The 17,789-nt window shown below is 39.4% G+C and overlaps 1 protein-coding gene and 1 pseudogene across 2 annotated transcripts in view; both read left to right on the top strand.

Annotated features, from left to right (window-relative positions):
* Window positions 1-17,789, top strand: part of cdon (cell adhesion associated, oncogene regulated) — a 64,365-nt gene that overhangs the window by 39,484 nt on the left and 7,092 nt on the right. For both annotated transcript variants that reach the window (XM_088345950.1, XM_088345949.1), the window contains exons 8-15: window positions 4,432-4,688; window positions 4,776-4,950; window positions 5,900-6,019; window positions 8,076-8,279; window positions 9,421-9,602; window positions 13,385-13,490; window positions 15,851-15,973; window positions 17,042-17,233. In XM_088345950.1, coding sequence (XP_088202076.1) covers window positions 4,432-4,688; window positions 4,776-4,950; window positions 5,900-6,019; window positions 8,076-8,279; window positions 9,421-9,602; window positions 13,385-13,490; window positions 15,851-15,973; window positions 17,042-17,233 — 1,359 coding nt within the window. The remainder of the gene's footprint in view (window positions 1-4,431; window positions 4,689-4,775; window positions 4,951-5,899; window positions 6,020-8,075; window positions 8,280-9,420; window positions 9,603-13,384; window positions 13,491-15,850; window positions 15,974-17,041; window positions 17,234-17,789) is intronic.
* On the top strand, window positions 11,600-11,689 carry LOC148357577 (U2 spliceosomal RNA; annotated as a pseudogene).

Genomic DNA, 17,789 nt, shown 5'->3' with positions numbered 1-17,789 from the left:
ACTGAGGTTGCAGATCGGATCTCAGGGGGAAGAGCATTCCACAGCACTGGTGCCCGGATGGAGAACGCTCTCGAACCAGCAGAACAGTGTAATGACCAACAATCCCTAAGGTATCACCACAAACATCACCATCAACCACAAAGAGCTAGAACCTCTCACCAAATGTACACATTTTGGAGCTGTCAAATCAGAAGAGGGGCCAGAACCATAAATCATGGCCAGGATACCTCATACCACAGCCACACTTGCCAGACTTACACCCATCTGGAGAGACAATAAAATAGCAGTGAAATCAAATGTCAGACTCATGGAAGCGCTGGTTACTTCCATCTTTCTCTACACTTAAGAGACATGGACTCTCACAGCAAAACTTGAACAGAAAATCCAGGCTTCGGAAATGTGATGCTACAAGAATCTTGTAGGCATCAGCTGATTAGCCCATGTGACAAACAAAATGGTGCGCAGCACCATCAGAGGGCACAATGGACCCTGCAAAGAACTGTTGCCAACTGTGCGCGGACGTAAACTTCAGTGGTATGGTCACGTCACAAGATCATCAGGACTGACCAAGATAATTCTTCAGGGCACAGTCAAAGGGGCCAGAAAGAGAGGAAGAACGAAAAAGAACTGGGCCGACAACATTAATGAATGGACTGGTAGCAACTTTGCCTCGACCCAAGAACAGGCTAGGGACTGTCAACAGTGGAGAAGACTGTCCAGAATGTGTTGTCATTAGTGCCCTGATGACCCATGCGGTTAAGGGATCCATGAACATAGTGTATACCGGCTTATAAGGCCCACTTTCAAATTTTGGTCAATTTGGGGTTATTGTGTGTGTCTTATAGTCTAGAACAGACAGTACTTAAAAACTAGCAAAATGTTGTGCCAAAGGGGTAAGAAACGTTTGTGAATCACTGTCCCAAGGGCTCGGTCACACAGCCGTTTGCGTCTGTATCGCGGCTGAATCACGACCAGAAATTTCTGCCCGTGAACCAAGACGCTGTTGGACGCTTTGAGATCGCGATACAGACGAGATACAGCCGTGCTTTACACGCGGCAAGAAATTCACACGCGGTTGGCCGCGCGAAAAAGTTTTGCGCTGCGAAAAAGTTTAGACCACGGTTAACCGCGGGCGGCACACGTGGTACACACGCTGATATGACGCGGTACAGACGAACTTTAGCGGGTAATCGCGGGTGGAGCACGGTCATAGCACGTTTGTTCTGCGCCTGTAACGCGTGTGACGGTCAAACGCCTTTCTCCGCGTATATACAGTGCATCTGGAAAGTATTCACAGCGCTTCACTTTTTCCACATTTTGTTATGTTACAGCCTCATTCCAAATTGTATTAATTTAATCTCTAATCTCAAAATTCTACACAAAATACTCCATTATGACAATGTGAAAACGTTTTTTTTTTTAACTTTTTTTGAATTTATTAAAAATAGAAAACTAAGAAATCACATTTACATAAGTATTCACAGCCTTTGCTTAATACTTTGTTGATCCACCTTTGGCAGCAAATACAGCCTCAAGTCTTTTTGAATATGATCCCACAAGTTTAGCACACCTATCTTTAGGCAGTTTTGCCCATTTTTCTTTGCAATAAGTCTCAAACTCAATCAGGTTGGATGGGATACGTTTGTGCACAGCCATTTTCAGATCTCTCCAGAGATGTTCAATCGGATTCAAGTCTGCACTCCGGCTGGGCCTCTCCAGGACATTCACAGAGTGGTTCTGAAGCCCATCTTTTGAGATCTTGGCTGTGTGTTTTGGGTTTTTGTCCTCCTGAAAAATGAACCTTTGCCCCAACCTGAGGTCAAGAGCCCTCTGGAGCAGGTTTTCATCCAGGATATCTATATATATTGCTGCATTCATTTTTCCTTCTATCCTGACTAGTCTGCCAGTTCCTGCTGCTGAAAAACATCCCCACAGCATGATGCTGCCACCACCATGCTTCACTGTAGGGATGGTATTGGCCTGGTGATGAGCGGTGCCTGGTTTCCTTCAAACATGGCACCTGGCATTCATACCGAAGAGTTCAATCTTTGTCTCATCAGAACAGAGAATTTTGTTTCTCATGGTCCGAGAGTCATTCAGGTGCTTTTTGGCAAATTCCAGACGGGGTTCCATGTTCCTTTGACAAAGGAGTGGCTTTCGTCTGGCCACTCTACCATACAGGCCTGATTGGAGGATTGCTGCAGAGATGGTTGTCCTTCTGGAAGGCTCTCCTCTCTCCACAGAGGAACGCTGGAGCTCTGACAGAGTGACCATCGGGTTCTTGCTCACCTCCCTGACTAAGGCCCTTCTTCCCCGATTGCTCAGTTTAGAAGGCCGGCCAGCTCTAGGAAGAGTCCTGGTGGTTCCAAATTTCTTCCATTTACGAATAATGGAGGCCACTGTGCTCATTGGGACCTTCAAAGCAGCAGAAATTTTTCTGTATCCTTCCCCAGATTTGTGCCTCAAGACAATCCTGTCTCGCAGGTCTACAGACAGTTCTTTTGACTTCATGCTTGGTGTTGGTGCTCTGACATGCACACTCAACTGTGGGACCTTATTTAGACAGGTGTGTGCCTTTCCAAATCATGTCCAATCAACTGAATTTACTGCAGGTGGACTCCAATTAAGCTGTAGAAAGATCTCAAGGATGATCAGTGGAAAAAAGATGCACCTGAGCTCAATTTTGAGCTTCATGGCATAGGCTGTCAATACTTATGTAAATGTGATTTCTTAGTTTTCTATTTTTAATACATTTTTAAAAAGTAAAAAAAAAAACGTTTTCACATTGTCATAATGGAGTATTTTGTATAGAATTTTGAGATAAGAGATTACCGTATTTTCCGCACTATAAGGCGCACAGGGTTATAGGGCGCACCCCGAAAAAATAGTTTTTGGTCCTATTTTTGACATACATAAGATGCACCGGATTATAAGGCGCTACAATGGGAACGTGGACAAAACAGTCAGATAGTTCAGTCCAACTTATTACCCCCTTAACATTCCGAAAGCTTGCAAAGACGCAAATACGTGTCGAGAACACGTGCGGATGCGGTGTCCGTAAGATGTCACTCAAATGCATCGTTCCATCATTCGGAAGGTTAAAGTCTTGGGATTCAAGAAATTATAACCATTCCTTAGTATCTATTTTCTTTTTTGCGCGCAACTTTACTGTGCATATGACAATAAACACTTGGAATTGAGTTTAATTTAAAAACAGACACTCCATTCCATCCATTATCTGCACCGCTTATCACAGAAACATCGAGTTCAGTCTGAAACAAGATACAGGGACAATATAAAACCCGGAATAGCTCACCAAAGTCGTTGTGTTCCTAATAATGTGCAGGCAATGTCCTCTTATATCCGTGAGGGTAGTAAATCCAGGAGAATACAATATTTACAAATACAGAATAGAAAAAAATGCTTTCTCTATGCCGTCAGCCACATGCTATACGCATTCATCTTTTTTGGCCAATTGCAGGCTTTGTTTCGCCGTTTAAGCCAATGGCAGCCTGTAAATGATAAAAAGGATCCGCCTCTTGACCTCCGAATAACTTTAGCCAATAGTGATCGATTCAAATGATGATTGACACATTGGTTAGCCAATGAAACGCCGGTAAATAAATCCCAGCATCCACTGCGTACTACTTGGTGTTCGGGGGAAAATCTAGTCGGCGGCTGCAAGTTAGTTGGAAAACTTTGCAACTTTAAAATTGATCCATAAATAAGGCGCACTGTATTATAAGGCGCATGGTCAGCTTTTGAAAAAAATAAAGGCTTTTAGGTGCGCCTTATAGTGCGGAAAATACGGTAAGTTAATACAATTTGGAATGAGGCTGTAACATAACAAAATGTGGAAAAAGTGAAGCGCTGTGAATACTTTCCGGATGCACTGTACAGCGCGATTTGCCGAGCACACGTCAGTTGTGCTCGAGACGTCAAGGGGTGAACATGGATCCCCGTCACCGTAGTGACCTCGTCTTAATCCATTTTTATTTCTTGGCATTTCTTTTCATTTCATAACAAGATAATAAAAATGAAAAACTATTACAATAATAACATATTGGCTTCTTCTTCGGTGCCATAGCTTGAAATCTTTATCTTCACGGGACTGTGTCTTGAGCTGTTATGATTTCTACAGCCCGGCTCGGCAGCTTTTATATCCGTGGTCCAAACGCGGAAAGGACGCGGAAAGGACGTGGAACTGACGCGATGAGGAAGCGGAACAGTCGCCGGCGTCTGTTTTGCGGGCATACCACGGATGAACAGCGGGTTGGCCAATTTTGCGCATTTTCTACCGTGGGCAACCACGGGCAAAAAAAAATCGCAAAATTTTACCCGCGATAGAGACGCAAAAGACTGTGTGACCGGGCCCTAACAACCGTGTTGCAGTTTCACTTTAAAAACGCCCCCTTCTCTTCTTTTTCTCAGAACCGAACCCTGACGCGAATGTTCGGCCCTCGCTGCCTCCCATGCAGAGCGACGAGGGTAGCGAGAGTTTGGTGACGGAGGACAAAGAGGATGCGGACGAGTTACCCTCCGATGGGGGAAGCGACCGTCTCACGCCAGACGCACCCATCATCACAAGCCCGCCCCAAACTCACAAACCTGACGTCTACGATCTTGAATGGAGGGCGGGGCCCGACGGGGGCAGCCCCATTAATGCCTATTTTGTCAAATACCGTAAGGTAAAATGCACACATAAAAAAATCCAAAGGAAAAGCAAAGAACAGATGCTCATTTTCATGTTGGTTTTCTTTTTCTATGTCTCTCAGGTGGATGAGATGGCAACTGTGATGGAAAGTTGGCTGACGGTGCGCGTGCCCGGCAGCGAGCGCTCGCTACGTCTTTCCGAGCTGGAGGCGTCCAGCCTGTATGAGGTGCTCATGGTTGCCAGGAGCTTGGCGGGCGAAGGCCAACCAGCCATGCTCACCTTTCGCACTGGAAAAGGTATGAAAGGCTTTACTCTGTGGCGGTAGCAGCTTTAGTAGAAGTTGTAGCTGGAATAAGAAGAGATGTTGTACAGTAACTTCACTGTAAATCTGCTCCATAACCCCCCATTTTAATTTAATTTCACTGATGTAGTGTTAGATTGTTAAAATGTGTTACTAATTATCTGGTCATGATTGCATGAGTTTTACAGCTATATTAATTTTATTATTTAATCATCACATTATTCATTTGGTTCAAATAAATGCACCTTTTAAGTATTTACTATTGTCTTTACTTGACACTTAACTGTATCAATCCATTCATTCAGTGTTTTTTTCAACATTGTTTCTCAGTAGTTTTCTGATGAGTCGATCCTAATATTACACCACCTGCAAAATTCAGAAAGGTTCAGTCTTAACAAAGGTCTGTTGTAAATCTTGGACTTCCTTAGTTAGTTTTCATTCTTGTTAAACCATGCCCCTTTCCTATAAAAACAAGGGTCAGACATTTTGCTTATTATCATTAACTTAACCAATGAGTGTGGTAAAATGAATCATAAGAAATTGTCTATGTCAATCTTTGATTTTTAGATGAGTCTATGCTTAAATTTCAATAAGACAAGGCTGCCCGATAGGCTTAATGTAAACATTTAATTGACATTGTGGAACTGTTTGGATTTTAACATTGACTTTGAACATTTTTTTGGGTGTGGACAACTGTGTTTTCTATCCTATAAATATGAAACTTGTCAATTTGATTTACGCGGTTACTCAGATTTCTTTTTTCATAACGAGAGAAGTTTCTCGTCCCTGTAGAACAGTGGCAGAAACCCGAGCCGTCTCCAGATCAAACAAGAGCGGCTCGGGGAACGTTGTCCGAGCGCTCTGGCAGGCGGGGGGCCGGCAACTGGGAACACGTGTAGGACTTTTTGTTTTTCTTGCTTCCTAAGACTTCCCTTCTCCTCCAGAAAAAAGCGCCCCGTCCAACAAGAATCCTTCCCACAAGCCGCCTGTCATCCCGATGCCTCCCAAAGCGCCTGAGGACAAAATGCCCAACACGCACTTTGGCGTGGTTATCCACGACAGAGGTATACTTAGGAATGTTTTGGATTTAAGTTGATACTTATTCAAGAGTGTGTTCAACTTTTTGCATGGTGGGACTTCTTTCAGCTGAACACTAACACACAATACAAAACACAGTAGACCAGGGGTAGTCAACCTGGTACCCGTGGGCACCAGGGTGCCACCTAAGGACAGCTGTGGTCCCCGCAGACCTGTTCTAAATACAGCTCACCAATGTTGGGTCGTTGTGATTTTCTGGTAAAATGATTTTTTGGGTGTATTTCACCCTACTCTCAATAAATAACTTGGCAATAACACAATACCGTATTAGTCCCACAGGCCAAAAAATACATGATTAAAAGGTGGGGAATTTACAATTAAAATAAAATAGAGAACACGATATACTAACGTTACACGTACGTGAAAATCTTGGTCAATAACAACCTAACATATTGAGAGTTATTTAGATAAGCATAAAAATCATACTTACCAAACTGTTATCTTTACTCCAAATCACTATATCCAATCAAATCTTCATACTCTGTGTCACTTTTCCCGGTCAACAATTGCCCCGCCTTGGGATGATAAGCTGCTTTCTCTTTCCACTTCGAAAAATATTCCTCCCACAACAGGGCAAGGTTGGAATAATCAACACAGGCCTAGAGCGCCCTCTTTGTAGTTCAGTGTGAAAATAACATATGAGGTGATGTACAGTACCTGTAATATAATTTAAAAACTCAATGATATAATAATGTGTTAATAATTTTACAGATAAGTCTCGCCAGAGTATAAGTCATGACCCGAGCCAAAATACGGTAATAACATATTAATGGCATGATAAGTTGTTAATTTAGAAATTCATAACAAACTGGGTGCCCTTTGCGCAAGTTATTAGCAAAAAGCTCCCAGCATGTAAAAGGTTGGAGACTCCTGCTGTAGACAGACTACCAAAGAGTAATGATAATTTTCTTTATCCTCTGTGAAGAGCAGCTAACATTTCGTTTCTTACTCCAGAACTCAGATATCGTTTTGTCCAGGTTTTGAGCACAACTACAGAGAAAAATATTTAAAGTAGACCCCCTGGATAAGACTTTAATCTGTTCTGAGGTGGGGATTAAAAAAGTGAAATTGCCGTGTGATGCTTGATACAAATCTATGGTAATTACCTAATGCACTCCAAAACACCCGGGACCCTGGATAAAAACATTAAAATAACAGAGTAGTGTACAGAGAGTACTACTTATATGTAATCTATGTGTATATGTTTAAATAACATTCCATATACGTATACATGACCTTAAAAGGCTTTGTTCCTTTATTCTTAACAAATGTCCCGATCGCCATTTGGTTTGGACCATATTCCTTGGTGAGCATAACAATGTGAGTTTTTTTATGTATTTCTTGATCATCGCAAGCTTATTTTCTATAGTTATCATTTTTTATTTCAGCTTTTAGCATCACTGCAAGCCTCTATTTAAGATTGTCTTTAATGTCATTAACATTAAATGCTAATGAAAATTATTTGGAACCCCAGTGTTGTATTTATAAATTAAGTTTAAAACAGGATACAATAAAATCAAATATTTATATGCAATAAGGGAAAAGGGTACGCACATATATTCTTAGCAATTGTCCCGATTGTCGGTTGATTCTGAACTGATCATAAAGAAAGGCATTGTTGGGGGGGAGTTTAACAAATAGCATGCGGGCATCTGTATCATGCTGTGATTCAAACCATTATCAGACTATTTTATCTTGGAGACGCAGCTAGCACAATCAAAGACAAAGATTCCACATTGTAAAATGAAAACATCGCAAGGCGGGGGACACTGTATCCCAGGGGTTTACTGTATTTTAATCTTTCAACAAACAATTCCAGTTTGGACAACAAAATACGACTAACAAGACTTTCTGAACCTTCCACTAACCCTCATATCGGTCTTTCTCTGCCGCGTGGCATTCAGCTTCTGCCGTAAGTACGCATTCCTCCCGTGATTTATCTTTTCCGCTTCCTGCTCCCCTAATTCCTTCCATCCTCACACCGGGCAAAGTTTCACAGTTGTCCTCGCCTTCCCTCGGCAGTGCCGGAGGCCCCCGACCGGCCTACCATCTCCATGGCTACCGAAAGCTCCGTATATGTGACATGGATCCCGCGGGCCAACGGCGGCTCGCCTGTTACGGCCTTCCGTGTGGAATATAAACGCAGCCGCAGTACCGAGTGGGGAGTGGCGGCTGACAACATCTCTCCACTCAAGCTGTCCGTAGAAGTTCGTAATCTGGAACCTGGTGAGCCTGACTCTGGTTTTCTGATGGTTGGAATTTTGTGCAGAGATTGTTCAGTTATTGAGGACATTTCAGAAGCCAATTAAATATAATGCTAATGTAGAGCAGAGGTCGTTTTTTGAGCCCCCTCGTCCACCCAAATTTTTTGGATAAATTCTTGTGCTTTTTTTATGTATATTTTATATATATATATATATATATATATATATATATATATATATATATATTTATAAAAATATAATCTTTTAAACTTCCACTACATCTTTTGTAATTTTATTAATTATTTATATTTGAATTAAAAATTAAAATATTATAAATATTAAACTTGACACTGCAAAAAATTGTCGATAATTTTGCAAATCTATGTTATTTTACTGTATTTTAATTGTTGTTTAAAAAAACAAAGGCAATATAATTCTTAGGTACTTAAATACTTGAAAAGATCTAAAATAGGATATGTATATTTGTTTACAAATACTAAATAATTAATAAGATCAATCATAATAATTAAGAAACATTATTTTAAAATATTTAACCACTAAAACAATATTTAAAATGATCTTAAGGGACAACAGCTGAACAAGACATTTTTTGTTATGATTACAATTTTAAACTTGATACTTGGCATTCTTTCTTGTTATAAATTTTCATTCAATTTGAACTGTTTACATTAAGAATATTCACTTCAATAAACATACTTTGGGTTTACATGTCTTGGTTCAGTTCACTGATCCCATAACACTATTATTACTTTTCCAGAATATCATGATTTTGAATTGGTACACTTTTATTTCAATTTTTAATGTGTACATTTTACACTATTAAAATTGGGCTTTACGTCCTAAAATAAAGCTTATTTTAATTTAGCTGTCCTGTAATTGGCTGGAATTTAGTCAGTTAGACAATGGATAAATTTTCAGACTCGCTCTCAGATCTACCGTATTTTCTCAAGTATAATCACATTAAATTTTAACATTCTTTGAAATTTTAATTTTTTAATCAAAATTACAACTTAAGATAACCAGAAGCTTGGCATTAAAGCATGAAAAGAACAGAGTTTCATCGCACAAAAAAGGCATATTTGAATTGTATTTTTGGAATGGTCACAACTGAGTTTCAATTTACTATAATCTCTGTGTCACAGGCGCCACCTACAGGTTTCGGGTGGCAGCACTGAACTTGTACGGCCAGAGTCCTCACAGCATAGCGTCAAGGCCGTACCAGGTACCCCAGGCTAGCCCTCGTATGGCCGACCGACCCGTTGTGGGCCCCCACATCTCTGCAACCGACGCCATCAGCGACACGCAGATCATGTTGCGCTGGACTGTGAGTGCACCCTCGTTCTTTTTTACAAGAATTAATTATGTAATTTTTAGTTGTTTTTATTTTTCATAGTATGAATCTTACTAGGCTATAAGGGAATAAATAAGTTAAAAAAAAAAAAAAAACACAAGTTGCAATGTTGTTTTTTGCTTCATTCAACATTCCGAAATTTGAAAAGACTTTTGGACAGTGGTGTCTTGGTATTCCTGTAAAGTTGTACCTCGTTATACGAGCACCTCTAAACATGACAACTTCGAGTTTTTTTTTTTCCATCTACATTACTATATGAAGAAAACGCATTTCACGAGCAGTCCCAGTGGCTACCACTAGAGACCCCTCACCGTTTTTGACTGCTAACCGCCAGAATTAGCTCCTCCAGTTTTTGAATGCGAACTATTACAGGCAATTGTGTTGCAAACATATTTTTGTGTGCTTACATAACATCATAGTGTTTTTCATAGAATTTTGGGAGACCCCAGTGGGCGGACAGCGGGGGTCCGAGAGCATGCAAAAAAGCTTGCTAGCGAGCACACCTTGTTGTTTCCGATATAATGAGATTTCTTAAGGTTATTTTATTAACTTCACATTTGTATATATTTAAAAATTGTATTATATTTTTTTCAATCGTACAAGTTTGAGACCCTGTCGGCTCGCCAGCCTCTTTCAATTGTATGGGAAACACTTTATCAACAGTCTCCAGATCTCATATCTGTCAACCTCCTGATTGAAAATGTTCCTTTATTAAGTGATAATAAACCTCACAAACACAATGTGACACCTACTAACAGCAAGACAGACAGTGTGTGTGTGAAATACTTAAATAGCTTCAATGATTTTGTCATCTGGTACCAGCTACAGACGCAATCGGATTAGAGCCGAAATAGGTAAGATGAGATGGGTCTCTTTAAAAAAAAAAAAAAAAAAGAAATCCCGTATAGAAATGGTTTTATGACATACACAATGTAAAATGATCAAATATTGTATAAAACACGGGCAAAATGTATACGTTGACAGGTATGCCATCTCATTAACTCTTCCTACCAAGATCCTTACATCTGCAGCAGCTGCACTCATTTGTTACGCCACTCATAATAACCTCATGTTTCATTTAGTTGAAATCATCTTATTACTGAATTTTTCAAATGTTTAATTACTATTTTAATGTGTTTATGTGATTAAAGGAAATGTTTTATGGCCAATTAGGGTTCACTTGTACAATTTTGTGAGGACAGGAGCGAACAGATTACCGTAAATTCCGGACTGTAGAGCGCACCAGATTATAAGCCGCACCCACCACATTTCGGGAGGGCAACCGATTTTGTACATACACAAGCCGCACTCGTATATTAGCCGCATACGCCCACATTTTAAAAACGTAATACAAACACGAAATTAACCCATACCCGATACAGTCCAATAAACACAGGCGGTAAAATGAATGGAAAATGATACCGGTACTTAAGATTTAATGCAGACCTGCAGAGTCCGGGTGCCCGTTGAAAATAAGCCAAGGAAAAAAGTGTATATTTCCAAAGGTAAGGGTGGGAAAAATATATATCCACTATTGTCGGCCGCGTCCACAAATACATCTCACCTTTACTCCACTTCCCGTCAGCCCGCGTTTGCCCCGCCCCTTCTTTCTCATTTACTGGTGCAAAACATCAGAATAAGTTTTCTAAAATAAATACATTACAAAAATATACAGTTGCAAATACATATTATACATGGTTACACATATTTACAAAGAAAGACGGTACACCGAGAGAGTTTCCAAAGCTTTAATAATAATATTATAACTTTCATCCCAAACCGTGCCTGTGAAGGGTTGCAAAACGCTACTAACAACACGCTCGCAACACAGTAGACAGCTCTGTGAAAAAAACATACCGTACTTGTAGTAAGCACAGTAAACAATCAACTGTGGTTCTTAATTTGTATACTATCAAAACCAATATGTGTCTGCACGATGTCACCAGTTGTGTACAATCGCAGCCATGATCATTGATTTTTGCAATCCGGAGATGGAATAAGAGCTTGCTCTGTCCACTCCACGCATCGGCCCGGTTTTGCAGTACCTCCGGGAACGGTGCATTCGCAATGATCGCAGCAAGGCTTTAAGGCTAGGACCTTAGCTTGGGCTCCTAGGCTTTGTAGTGTATTATGAACTGACCGATAACGGATAATGGATAATGAATAAAGAAGATAGAACAATAACCATTAAAAAATTCCCCCCTCTCATCTTCCTCCTTATAACTGACATCATCAAAGTCGTCATGGGAAAGAGACTTTGTCATATAGACGTCGTCCCACGCTCCCTTATTCAAAAACACGCAAGCATCACGCTTGCAAAGTAAAGTTTACGTGCGGTAGCTGTGTTTCCTTTTATATCAGACTGCTCGATTGCATCTAGCTTGAAAGTTACGTCATGTGCCTTTCATTTTGCAATTAGCATGATGAGGATATGTCTACGCTAATTTAATTTGTGCACAAGCTAAGAAGTTGCAGTCTAAATCTTACCTTTTGTACCTGAGCGCCGCTGGCGGCCGTTAGAAAAATTACATAAATTGGCCGCATCACTGAATAAGCCGCAGGGTTGAGAGTTTGGGAAAAAAGTAGCGGTCCGGAATTTACGGTAGTTTTTCATTATTTCATACAGGGAAAATTAGTTTGTGACGCAAGCAATTTGAGCTAGAAGCACGATTCTCAAACTAATTAAGTCTACCACTGCATTCATTTTTAAGTCTAAAATGCTCTCTTGTGGCTGGGTGTGAAAAAAAAGATGACATGCGTCCAGAGCCCTGGTGGGCAACCTACGACCTGTAGGCCACATAGTTTTTTAATCTGGTGTTAATCGGGCGGCAGTAGCTCAGGAGGTAAAGCGATCGTTTTAGGATTAAGGGATCCCAGTTCGAATCCCAGCTTGACCGTGTTACATGCCGAAGTGTCCTTGGGTAAGACACTGAAACCCCAATACCCCCAATAAGCAGGTTAGCGCCTTACATGGCTGCACAGATCAGGGCCGCTATTGGGAAATGTGAAGCACAATGTAAAGCGCTTTGGGAAGTCATTGACTTGAAAAGCGCTATATAAATGCAGATCATTTCATCATTACATTTCACGTTACAGTTTACCTTATTTGGGATATTTTTATGCCACAAAGGACCATGTAACTTGCAGTAGAGAGACTAACTCCAGCTTACTCACTAAAAATGCTTCATTTGTATTGGTTGATTTCGCCATGACATTTCTGTTTTATTCTTTGGCCCGACGCCAAAAATCCTACAGTCCATATAAAGTGGATGCAACAGTTGTATTCATCCATAAGTAGTATAGGTCTGTGCTTCTGCAAAGCCCCAAACGAGCACAACTTGCAAACCGAGGTAACCATAAGCCCAGCAAAAATGGCACTGTTGTGTCCACCCAGATGTATTGTAAGTCCATTCTTCTGGCATGCCACGTACGAGTACAACAAAATAAAAAAATATCACCTTTTATTGTTTAATTTGGGGCTTTATCATCCAGTCATAGTACCTGCTAAGAGCTCGGGGAAGGCTTAAAGAGAGTCTATTACAAAAGCCGAATTTTGAAGAGCTGATGAGCGCTCATAATTGTCGTCCTTTCCGTAATCTCCGACTCTCATTATCTACGGTCAACTTCCGCGCAAACAGAGAGCAGACTGCTGATAGTGGTTGTGCCATTAGTTTTCAGGGGAAGGAAAAAAAGGGTCATTACAGGCTAATGTGACAATGTTGCTTTTTTTTCTTTCTTTTATTTAACTCTTTCAGTACAGTCCCTCGAGTAACAACAACACTCCCATCCAAGGCTTCTACATCTACTATCGGCCTACGGACAGCGACAATGATAGTGACTACAAGCGGGATGTGGTTGAAGGTTTGTGGGGAAAAGCTTACCAGTGTTTTTTAAATTCTTTTAATTTTTTTTTTCCTCTAACCGGTAAAACCCTACTTCTGGAGACCAATACCGATAACTGATCGCTTTTGTTTAACAGCATTCTACATTTATGTAAAACAACAAACATGCAAAATCTAATCATGTTTACGTGTGTCTTTATTTTGTTTACAATTACAAAAGCATTATACAGTTTTAGTAAACAGGTCTCCTCAAAGTCCAGTTGAAAAGACTAGAGCTTGACTTTTATCAATCAATCAATTCTTAAGTTTGTTAGTAATAACTTTAATGTCAATATGTTGTTATGAGCACTATAATACTGACGTTTAAATATTGCAGAAAGTGCACATGATCATGAGTGTGTTCCTTATGGAAATACAGCATTTCCAAACATTATACAAATGCTCCAATGCTGAACGACACTCATGCCTTGGCTAAGAAAAATACATCACTCATTTATTATCAGATGACATTATCTTTATCTTTGCAAACTAATAAATACAAATACATTTACAAATGCTGATGCAAAGAGCAGAAACTACCTTAATTGATTAGTTATAGGGTATTTTGCTTATATTTGGCCCTAATCAGTTTAATAACTATCAAGCATCCCTATTTTTTTTTTTCAAATTGCAAGATATCTAGGGCATCATAATCATCCCCGCCACATATGCATTTGGCGTACATACAACTGACAGCATTGGCTTCTCCAGCCGTGGTTTTTGTGGAACGGCATCCGACTTAATTAGCCGGAGTCGGAATACGAGAGCGGGCAACGGAGCAATGCGGCGACTCGGGTTGCCGTCTGGAATGCTAACTGTCCATTGCGCCACAGGGAAGGAAGGGAACGGAAAGGAAGTGGTGGAACTGGTGGGTTATCTATGGATGGGCCATTTGCTTTTACCGCAGGTCAAACTTTAGTCAAGGCATCTGCGTCAAGTTTGGCCTTCATCTAAATGGGAAACTTATTTTTGGAACAACCAGACTAGTTACAAATATAGAAAAAGCGGAATGATAATAATTGATGAGTTTCTAATTTTTGCAGACACACAAAATAAGGAGAGAAAACATCAACGAATGTTGAACTTGCAAGGGAAACAGGAGAGATCTTTTCCAAAAGTCCAAATTGTTCTAAAGGTCATTCCCTAAACGCTTTCTTTTAAATAGATCTCCTTGGTTACAAAAAGCAAAAATGCCCAATACAGCAATATTATTGTCCAAATGGAAATAGTGCAAAATAGTCAAAACAACAAACAACCTTGGCATCCTATGCAATCTCCTTTGCAGGTGTATAGTATCCACAGAGCTCCATTCTTTATTGTAAGCAGGGAGAATAAACTTATATTACATAAAACGTTGATGCAAGTTTTAACCTAATGCATTCATTTTTCAACTCATTCAAAGCCAGATTTTTTGCTCAAATGGGAAATGCGGTTGACAGGCAATTATTTCAATTTTTAATTTTTGTAGTCCTTCAAGAAAAATTAGTTATTTAGCTATATAGGCATAGGATATAGCAAAATAAAGCTTCAACTCTCATCTTTCATCAGAAAAAAAGTCACTTGACTGCTGCCGACACACTCGCTGGATAGAGGAAGCAAAGCAACACAAAGAAGTAGAGGCTCCTCTACGTGTGGACATCTTTTCAACGCCTTTCCTGCCATCTAGTGGTGGTTTACTAAAATAATTCCTTGAGGCTTGATACTTACTGATCAGAACCAAAACCTTTAGAATATATAGACATACATCTCATCTCATCTCATTAGCCGTACCGCTTATCCTCATTAGGGTCGCGGGGGGGCTGGAGCCCATTCCAGCCATCTTCGGGCAGTGGGCAGGGGACACCCTGAACTGGTTGCCAGCCAATCGCAGGGCACACGGGGACAGACGACTCATTTGCTCATTCACACCTATGGACAATTTGGACTGGCCAATTCACCTGAAATGCATGTTTTTGGAATGTGGGAGGAAACCGGAGTGCCCGGAGGAAACCCACGCAAGCACGGGGAGAACATACAAACTCCGCACAGAAAGTCTGGAGCTGGATTTGAACCCACAACAGGTTCCCATGACATGAACTGTGCCGCACAAGCGCTAACCACTGCGCCGCCGTGCTGCCCATATAGACATACATTTATTTATTTATTACAAAACAATTACGTTTTGGCTCTCAGGGACAAACGTAGTCATAAATTATGGCACTGAATGACTTAATAATGGAATATAGTACCTTAGAATTATGTTATACAAAAGGCAGTACAAAACAAATTATATTAAAGGAATTAAAGAAAAATATTCACACATGTAATGAAAGTAATATAAGTAATTAAAACTCTTCTCAGGCGTAAAAGACTGGCACATGATCAGCCACCTGCAGGCTGAGACATCGTATGACATCAAGATGCAGTGTTTCAATGACGGCGGTGAGAGCGACTACAGCAACGTCATGATCTGTGAGACCAGAGGTAAAAGCCGTATGGCGGAGTAGAAACTGTTGATTAACTCATGCATTTCAAACCCCCGGTACCCTAGATGAAAACATCAAAACAACAAAATAATATAAATTAAGTACTACCTATATTTGATATACGTGTATGAGATTAAATATCATTAAAAAATATATACATTTATTTGCACTTGGTATGACGTGACTTGAGCTGGTACAGTGGAGTTAGTGGGTGTGTGGAAAGGGGAGAGTAGACGGCATAAATTAAAACTCATTTTCAAACTTCCACTATCAAGGATTGTTATGCCATAATAATTGTTTTTTTGTCTTTGATGGCCTCATTATTCCTAAAAGTTGACAATCTTAATAATTGTCCCTAGCGATGGTAATAATCTGTCTGTGTATTTCTTTATTGTCTCAAACTTTGTTTCCATGGTTATAATGTTAATGCTTTTCCCTTTTGCAATACAGTATGTCTCGGGACTCATAGATGATAAACAAATTACAAAGAAATACCGCATTTTTTCACACTAACTGGCAGTCTTTCTGAAGCACATGACATTTTGAATCGAACAAAGAGAAAAGAGCCATTATGGCAGGAAGTTCAGCCTATAGCATATCAGCATCTTTATGATGCCTTGATGTGAACCAATAGCAGACCAGCTTTTTACATATCGCCGACCAATGACAGATAAGCATCTTATAGAGATATGAGCCACTAAACCACACAGGATCAAGGCTAAGTATGAATTTAATAAAAAAATAAATTGTTGTTAATGTTGTATAGTGTAGAGAACGCTGAAACAATGGGCTAAATAACATCGTATTCCACACTGAAAGGATAATGTCATAAAACAGGGGTTTACTGTATTAAAATGCAAAGAAAGATCATGCATATGGCATGATGCATATGCCCATATTTTGATAAATGAAAAAAAAATGATTTTCCTATTCATATAGCAAAACTAATTGTAACATGTACAGCTAAAAATATATATTTTTAATTTTTTACAAATTTATTTTAAAACTTAATTATTATTTTTCTAGTGGAATTTACATTTTAAAAGTGTGTTTTTTCTTATTCCAGCTCGGCAGTCCCCAGGCGCACCCAGCCAGCGGCCGGTGACTCCCCCGTGGCATCACCCCCAGGATCCTGCTGGGCCCCCTGGGGGTCTTCTTTATCTCATCGTGGGCTGCGTATTGGGTGTGATGGTCCTCATCCTGCTCGCCTTCATCGCCATGTGCCTCTGGAAAAACAGACAGCAAAACAACATGCACAGTGAGTGTTGTTGTGTTATCAAGCCTTTCCAAACATTTGAATGCATTTGGAATAATCAGAAAAATAAAACGTAAGAATAATGAAGGGCATCATAAAGAATTGGTTAAAACATATGCTGTAAAAAAGTCTTGCTCCATCAGCAGAAATTGTGGTCATTTTAGATATTGTTTTTCTTATTTTCTCTTGTTTCAAACTACTCTGTAATTTTTGTTATAATGATGATTTGTTAGTTTAATAAGTAAAATAAGAAAAGAAAGTAATGATATATGTTTGTTCTTTTATACATATATATATAATATATATATATATATTATATATTTATATATATATATTATATATTTATATATATATATTATATATTTTTTATATATTTATATATATATATTTATATTTATATATATATATTTATATTTATATATATATATATATGTTTATATATATGTGTTTTTTAATGTTTTTTTTAAATAAATTCATATAACTTTGATATCAAATCAAAATTATTATTATTTATTTATAAAATACGTATTCATTTAAATAAAATGTAGAATTACTTTAA

This window comes from Urocampus carinirostris, chromosome 10, assembly GCF_059441175.1.
Source record: "Urocampus carinirostris isolate Australia breed hairy pipefish chromosome 10, RoL_Ucar_1.0, whole genome shotgun sequence".
Taxonomy (NCBI): domain Eukaryota; kingdom Metazoa; phylum Chordata; class Actinopteri; order Syngnathiformes; family Syngnathidae; genus Urocampus; species Urocampus carinirostris.
This window is presented reverse-complemented; position numbering and strand designations above follow the sequence as displayed.